The 9,238-nt window shown below is 30.0% G+C and overlaps 1 protein-coding gene across 1 annotated transcript; it reads left to right on the top strand.

Moving 5' to 3' along the window:
* The first annotated feature begins 572 nt into the window (after positions 1 to 572).
* LOC140435486 (uncharacterized) lies at positions 573 to 6,631 on the top strand. Its single transcript, XM_072524219.1, has 4 exons — positions 573 to 807; positions 1,473 to 1,701; positions 5,511 to 5,819; positions 6,293 to 6,631. Exons 1-4 carry the CDS (start codon positions 619 to 621, stop codon positions 6,577 to 6,579), a joined length of 1,014 nt encoding a protein of 337 aa, XP_072380320.1. The 5' UTR covers positions 573 to 618; the 3' UTR covers positions 6,580 to 6,631.
* The last annotated feature ends 2,607 nt before the right edge of the window (positions 6,632 to 9,238 follow it).

Below are 9,238 nucleotides of genomic sequence, written 5' to 3'. Positions count from 1 at the left end.
CCAATCAGCGCCGAGAATCTGATAATGGGAATGACGTCACTGAGAATGCTACATTCAAATTTATTCACTCCTTGAAATGAACTGGGAAAGCAACAATGATTGAAATTAAAAAAATATATATACGTTTGGAATTTTAATGACTATTTATTTCATTCAATCTTTAAAAAAATGTGTGAGATATCTGCAGGGTTACAGAAATAGTAGAATATAATTGCAACTAAATATATGTAGTAGAAAAGCACTAATACTTAATTAAATTAAAAGTAGATTCTTTCTAGTGTATATATGTGACTAAAGCATGCAAATATACTATATTTGAATACAATTAACTTGTTTAAATTATTTTGAGTACATACTTTTGAATTATGGATAACACATGTAGTGCAAAACAAACTTTAGCGTACTTCTGTTCTATTCTCAAATAATTCGTAGAACTGATCTCTTGAGTGACGTCACAGTGACGTTATTATTCTGTCAATGTCATAGTTAACATGCAACTTGTCTTTAACCAACCTTGTTCATCAACTAGGAGTCATTTGTCTGTCAAGTCACAAAATTCAAAATACCTTAGACAAGGAAAATACTGTAATTCTATGGTTAGGTGCACATTTTTGAAAAATGACAGAAACTGGAGTTTTTCAAATTTTACTGAAAAATGAAAAACCTGAAGGCTCTAATGTTAATGTTAGTTACTCAAAAAATCAACCTGAAGCAGCGAAGATAATTGCAAAGAATCTCACTGAAATGATTTACCAATCCTATAAACGAAATTCATGTGATAGTAGGTCCAAAAGACAACAAATTTTGGTAATTATTAAAAATTAATTCATGGCAGCTTTTTGTCTACTATGATTAAACCTGTATGCATCTTGAACCGGTGTTTTTCATTGCATCTCTCTGTCCATTCAATACTAATTCAATATTATTCTGTTTTTTCTTTTCCCATTTGATTTATTTTTCTTGAAATGAAAGATATTTTAATGAAAGATTTTTTATTATTGAGTCTATTATTATAAAACGCTGAAATAGCTGTAACATAAGTATTTAATGAGTTGTTTTTTCCTATAGTTATTCTGTTTAGTCAATGATATAAAACTGTTAAATTAGTTATTGAATATTAGATGATATTAGACAATATCCAAATACAAAATATATAATTGGCATACCTAATGCAAATTTATATCACAATCTTTTGTTTCTGGATGACCTAGAATCAGGATTAGACTGGTTTCTTTTTTATATAATATACCATACTTTTAACAAAGAATATAGTCACATATGGAAGCACATATCAGGCAGAATGTGTAGTATTCCTTTGAAGTAAAACTCCTATTAATCAAATATTAAAAATATGCATAATTGTAATATTTTTAATGTCTTTATTACTGGTGAATAATCACCTTTTTCATAATTAATCAAATACATAAAGCAGCCATAATTGAGGCAATATTATTAACAATACATTTTTTTAGGGATTCATTAATAATTTGTGTGTCATTCCTGAACAACATAATTATGATGATTATATGACATGTGCTTTGAAACAGTTAAATAAAAACTTTATTTCAATAAAAGAAGCAGATCTTAACAATAATATTGCTTCTGATTTGAAAGCTTATACAAGTAATATCTTTGAGAACAGCGTTCAGGAATATTATTTGAAAAAAGTAAAATTAAAAGAGAAAAAATTAAAAGCAATTGGTAAGTTTATCATACTTTGTGATAGTCCTAAAACAAATGCAATCAATAATTTATTTATTTATTTTTATTTATTTATTTAATTAACGGATATACCATTTTTACAGAAATATGACGTCAACCTTTACAAAGCTTATAGGTTGCGTTAATAAAAAACAAACCAAAATTAAAATCAAACAAAATTCAATTAAAGTAGTAGCTTAAGTTATTAAATAATGCTCAAAATCTCTCAAATGATTTCTTAAATGTTGCTGTAGATATTCCAAATAACTCTAAACTATTGCTGTGCTCATTGGCAGTTCGTAAAATTCTTGTAATGGGTTCATTTTGGCCATAATTCGTAGTGTGGAAATGAATGTTGAAAATCTCAGTGTTACGAGTTCTTCTAGTATTACCATTAAAATTTATTAAACTTAGTAACTCTGGATCTTGAACATATCCATTCATAATTTTAAAAAGGAAACATAAATCCGCTTGACATCTTCTATCATGCAGTGATGAGATATTTAGTATTGACAGTATATCATCATATGTGTATTGATGTCTAATAAAACCAATTTTGTAAGCACATACCCTCAAGAATTTATTTTGAACTCTCTCGATACTGTAGATGTCACTGTTACATGAAGGAGACCAAATGAGAGAACTACTCCAAAACTGATCGAACCAAACTACAGTATAACATTTTTAAAGTTTGAACTGAAAACTGATTACAGTTTCTAAGAATAAATCCCAACATTTTTAAAGCTTTAGCTGAAGTTTCGTTAATGTGATGTTTAAAAGTTAGTTTAGAATCAAAATTTATACCTAAATCTTTAATATTATGACATGCCTCTAAAGGTACATTATTTATACAATAATCATAATTTACAAACTCTCTTGTTCTTCCAAAAGTAATTTTAAAACATTTTTGTATATTTAAGTATAGCATGTTTACCTCACACCAACTAGCTAAGCTTTTAATGTCATTCTGTAACAAAGAGGCATCAACTAGGTTATTAACTCTTCGAAATATTTTAAGGTCATCAGCAAACATTAGAAATTTACTATTTTTAATCACTGAGGATATATCATTAACAAATATATTAAATAAGAGAGGTCCAATATGAGACCCTTGAGGAACTCCTGAGGTTACAGATACTCGTTGAGATAAACAATTTCCATATTTGACATATTGACATCTACCAGATATATAACTACCTATCCACTCAATTATTTTACCTCCAAATCCATATCCATTTAATTATAAGCAGATCATGGTTAACTCTATCGAAGGCTTTTGAGAAGTCTGTGTAGATAGCGTCAACCTGATTCTTCTGTTCCACTGAATTAGCTATAAAATTCGTATACAATATTAAGTTCGTGCATGTAGACTTTCCCTTAGAAAAGCCATGTTGTCCAACATCAATTAAATCTTTACAATTCCATGTCAAAAAGTTATTTACAAGACACTCAAAAAGTTTGGGTAATACAGATTGGTTACAAACCGCTCGATAATTTTCAACATAATTTTTATTACCAGATTTGAAAATTGGTGTTAGATAACTAGTCTTACAAAGATTAGGAAAGATGCCGGTACTCAATGAGGAATTAAATAAGTAGCAGATAGGTTTTACAAGAGTAAAAATGTAATGCTTGAGAACATAAGCTGGCAAACAATATGGTCCAAGCGATAATTTCCAAGGCATCTTTAAAACACTATCAATTATGTCAGAGACCTCAATACTATAATTATTCACATTTACACTCTGCTGATAGTTAAAAATTGGGGTCTGATTAATTTTAGAATTAGAATATGTAGTTGAGAAAAACTTACCAAGTAGATTAACTAAGTCTTGAGCATTATCACTTGTACTATCACCGTAGAACATATTAGATGGCAGATTATAACTTTTACGTTTATTATTGATATACTTCCAAAAATGTCGAGGATTAGATAGAATCCCATTCTCAATATTATTCAAATAGTTACTATAACATTGAGGGGAAACTTTTTTACATTCATTTCTTACCTGAGAAAATCTTAAATAATCATCCCTTCTACCAAATAATTTATATTGGTTATGTATTTTCTTTTTTAAATATATCAACTTCCTTAATTTACCATTAAACCAAATCGGAAACGAACTTGTTTTAAATTTTTTGATCGGAACAAAGAAGTCAAAACCTGTAAACATAAAATCATAAAATACTGCTAATCTGTAATTCACATCATCTGATAAAAGTAAGTCCCAATTTAAATTTGCAAAGTAATCATTTAATCCAATGTAATTTGCATTTTTAAAATCATAATAAAATTCCTCGTAGTTCAGTTGATCATGCTTTTCAAAACCAGTTAATTCTACAATTATAGGTGAATGGTGGATACTATTATCAAATAGTGAATCAAGTGGAATAACTACATCAACATTATTTAAATTAGTGAATACTAAATCTAGAAAGACATTACGACTATTAGGTAAATTGTTTATTTGAAACGTATTAAAATAATCAAAAGAATTAGCCAAATACACAGCAGGGTAGTCTTCAGGGCATTCAACATTTAATCCAAAGTTGTCATTACTCCAGGAAGCATTTGGTAAATTATAATCACCTCACAGTAACAAGTTTTCACACTTCTCCATCACATATTCAACTGAACTGCAGTGCAACATGTATACATTTAGGTCGGATGCAGGAGGGATATAAACTCCACCCAAAACTATGCACTTATTATTAACTTTCAGCGATACAAAAATTTGTTCTACTTCACAATCGGGGATTATCACTTTCTGCGCACTTATGTTATTTTTAACAGCAATCAGCACACCTCCACCCCTAGTTTTTCCTGTAGAAGCAGGATTACGATCATTTCTAAACACGTTATAACCAATAAGTCCTAATTCTGCATCGCCATATTCACAAGTTAACCAAGTTTCCACCAAAATGATTATATGATAATTACATTGAGCTATGGCAATTTTCAGAGACTTTAGTTTTGTTCTTAATCCACCAACATTTTGATAATAAATAAATAATATTTTATATTGTTAATTCTACTTATAGATTTGTAAATTTTTTCTTCCATGCTCAGTGAAGTCTTCTTTAAGTCTAATATTTTTTATTTTATTTTTATATGGGTATTATCATCCATTATCCTACAAAATTTTTAAATTACACTTTTCAGCATTAAGTTGAACACAAAAACTTACTATATTGGAAACAATCATCAATTTACTTAACGAAAATAATTAATAGAAGAGGTGAGAGCATTGAGGCACCCCACACAGGACTTGTATTGTAAACCACTCAGTAAGATATACTCCATAAATGCCACTTAATGAATTATAATGGTCCTTTCAAGTGAGCCCCCATTCGCATTGTGTAGGATCTCAATTTCTTTTCTCATTCTCATGGACCCCTATGAGTCGAAATTGACTCCTAGAGATCTATACAGATGGAATGTATACTTTATGTGGACAAGGAACAATTGCATTTAGAAGAGCTTCAGTAAAGCTTTAGAAGTGAGTTAAAATCTTGGAAACATGTCAATTAGATCAATTAAAGGCATTTGTGGGCATTTTAAATTCAAACTGTGAACTCTCTCATTCTTTTTCTATTTATTTTACTATTACATTTTATTATTTTAATAAATCAATTAGAAGTGAAGAGCTGCATTGCAGAAATTAAAAATGCATGTTTAAATTTGGAAACCCAATGTACAATATTTTATATAACCTGTTTCTGTGAAAAATACTGTGGGAGGTCTGTTTTCACCCAATAATATTAACATTTACTCTAGTTCATTAAATTTTTACCTTTTTTCATTACAGCTACTATAAATAAAAGAAATATAGAAAGACTGGATAAAAAATACCATTTAGAAGTACCCAAAAAATATTTTTTTGAACACAACGAAACATTAATAAAAAAGCTACTAGGCAGTGGAAATGCTTCTTTAACTGAGAGTGTATACGATGTAAAAAGTACTTATCATAGGGACAAACTGGTGAAGTTAGCATATTCGATGGTAAACACTAAACAGTATGACATGCTAAATAAGATATTATCATCGATGTTAGATTTTTCTGACTTAAATAAGGCTGAGAAATCTTTGTTGCGGTATATATGGTCTCAAAATTGTAAGTATCAAACGTTTATTATTTGTAGATCCTAATTAATATTCATATCATTGCTTTTATATACCTTTTCAATTACACAGGGTCTTGAAGTTGTTATGATTTTCATTGAAAATTGGTTATAACTTTTTATACACTCTGTATAATACAAAACATTTGTATTCTTGTAAAAAGGAAGCGAAGCAGATGTTAAATTTAAAATAAAATGCTGGGTGTTTCATTAAAAAAAAACATCTTTGATGCAGTACAGTGTTATGGAAGATTCTGTATATTTTTAACTAATTTTAAAATGTTTCAGCTACCTCTTATTTTTGTAAATAACTTTTTTTGGGTATCTCATCTAATAACAGATAAACCGGAAATGTTACAAAAGTTTACCACCGTGTATATCCATGTTGTAGAGTTCCAATCCTGTATAAAATGTCGAAATATTAACTGGTTGTAATTAAAATTAATGCTTCTATTTAATTTTCCAGATGAAAGTATCCATCTTTATATTCAAGAGTACATCGATTTGTTCCATTTTATATCAGAGCAAACTCTGATAAAAAACGCTACACATCTGATCGAATTAAGTGATGAGCAAGATGTTCATCAGTATTTAAGTGATTTGGAAAATGATGGCGACATTATTAAATTAAGAAAAATCTGCCAGAAGGATCACATATATTATTTAAAACTTAAAAGCTTGCTGTATGAACTCTACTGTATTAGTTTTTGTAATGAAAATGTATTAAGGTTAAGTGATATAATTGTATTTTAAAAAGTGTTTTTATTTTTAGTTCGAATATTTTTTATTATAAATATTTTTTATATCGAATTTCGTTTTATTTTAAAATATAAATATTTTTAAAGTAGCAATAAATTGTTTATTATGGATGGGATAGGGATGTGTATATGTATTGTCCCCACTGCCCCATGTTGTTTAATCTTTACTCTGACAACATATTTAATGAAGCCTTAGATTGTGTAGATGAAGGTATATATATATATATATATATATATATATATATATATATATATATATATATATATATATATATATATATATATAAACTTGAAGAAATTGAATAATGTCAGGTACAGGATATGGATAATACAGCCATCTTCTCTGATAGTTACGGAAGGCCTCAAAGCCTAATGCTCAAACCATAAATTAGAAGGAAATATGGATTACATCTCAGTACAAAAAAGGTAAAATAAGCAAGAAAATAGGTCGAACACAGATCTTCAAAACTATACGGTCACGTAAATGCACTTCAAAACGAAGGGCAGGTAAATCCATCGGTCCCGGCTACGTAAAGGGTTGTTAAGACATGTTAGTGCGCTTGCGCGACCTGAAAACTAGACCTTAGTGAGAAAGTTACACGAACTTTAAGATACAACTTAATACCAGGGAAGAAGAAGAATATATAAAATAGCCAAACATAGAGCAAAAAAAGCAAAAGAGTTGCGGACCACTAGCTTAATGGTCTAAAAACATCGTCTATCCGTACAGAGGCAGGAGAATCCTGTCTCTACGGTAACCTGCTAGCCTGATGTCGTATTTTGTGTTGACAGTAGAATTTTCTTTAGCCTGAGTTTAATGTTTCCAATCAGTGGGTTATGGCCTGACTTGATATTGGCTCCTGGGTATCTCTTCACCTGATGTTATGCTGTCACGGAATCTTTTATTAATCATAATTTTTTCTCACTATGCGACCTGGGGTACCTTGAGGTAATTCCCATGTATATAATTTACTGTATGGGAGTTTGAAGCAAGTGTTAGTAACTACACTCTCTTATTCTGCTAATACCTCCCTCTCCCAATAGGGTGTATTTTCTTCTCGCTCATTTCTTCTCCAAGCCCATTCAAAGCGCCCTAATAATTTTCCTGATTATCCCTTACAAATCTTGGCATTTAGATCACCCATAATCAAAGTTAAATCCTTTCTGGGAGGGCTTTTTAAGGTGTTAGATAATTCATTATAGAATTATCCATTATATATACGTAATTATACTCATAATTGGGTTAAGCAATTTTATTGAATTTGTAAAACGCTTTTTATTTATGGCGAATTTGGTCTCTTACGCTATTTCCAATGTTCTCAACTGGAGATTTCCACGTATAGTCGGTTCGCTATATTTACGCGGGTTTCGGATTAACAAAATTATGCTAATGACTCATTGATAACCAGTTGCAGTAAACGACTTACCAGAAAATTAGGTAAAGACTGCATTAATGGTCATATTTTAAAATACATTAAAATAACATTAGGGTAGGTATAAATTTGTTACAATATTGCAGTTGAATTGATTCTTTGCCAGTGTTGACATTGTATGTTTGGTGAAAATATTTAAAAATGCCTAGACGTGTGTTAGATGTAGATAGTCTAATTTGTAGTGTACATAAGTATTTTACGGATGAAAAAGAAAATGGCGGTCCTTTAAAATCGGTAATGTCTGTTCAACAACGCGTATGTGATGCTCTAGGAATTAGTGAAACCAAACTAAGAGTAGTATTACAAAATCGCAATAATGAACGGCCGAAAGAAGATCACCGAAAAACTCGCCTATCATTGAAAACGAAAGATATTCCAGATGGAAAAAAATTTGAAATTCGTGATACCATTTATCGAATGCGAGCCAACAAGGAACATGTGACCTTAAATACAATTCTCTCGGAATTAAAAGATAGAAAATTTGACGAAATTGGCAGAACAAGTCTATGGCAAGTAATACATAATTTGGGTTTCAAATTTCCAAAGGAGGATAACAGAAAAGCCCTTTGTGAAAGAAGTTCTGTTGTGCATAAAAGAATTAACTTTCTAAGAAAATATTCTAAATTAAAAGAAGAAAGGGCAAATTTTATATATTTAGACGAAACATGGATATTTTCTAGGGGTGCAACCAAGAGAATATGGCAAGATGATAACGTAAAGTCTATCAAACATACTGATGGAGAAGGGAAGCTACACATAATTTTACATGCAGGAGGGAAATCGGGTTTTATAGAAGGTGCTGATTTAATATTTTCATCTAAGTCAAAATCAAGTGACTATCACGATAATATGCACACAGAAATGTTTGTAAAATGGTTACATGAAAAACTTCTCCCAGGTTTAAGTGAGCCCAGCGTAATTATTTTAGACAATGCACCTTACCATTCTGAAGTATTAAACAAAAGTCCAACGAATTCTTGGACTGTTAATAAAATTAAAGAATGGTTGACAAAGGAACATATACCATTTACACAACATATTTTAAAATCAGAATTATTACGCTTGGCAAATATCCACGCAAAACCAAAAACCTTTGTTGTGGATCAGATTATTGAAAGTTACGGTCATCAAGTTTTACGTCTGCCACCGTATCATTGCCAGTTTAATCCCATCGAATATATATGGGGAATAGCAAAACAATATTATGACAACCATATTGGG

This window comes from Diabrotica undecimpunctata, chromosome 3, assembly GCF_040954645.1.
Source record: "Diabrotica undecimpunctata isolate CICGRU chromosome 3, icDiaUnde3, whole genome shotgun sequence".
In the NCBI taxonomy this organism is placed as follows: Eukaryota; Metazoa; Arthropoda; class Insecta; order Coleoptera; family Chrysomelidae; genus Diabrotica; species Diabrotica undecimpunctata.
The sequence above is the reverse complement of the archived record's forward strand: the minus strand, read 5'-3'. Positions and strand labels throughout refer to the sequence as shown.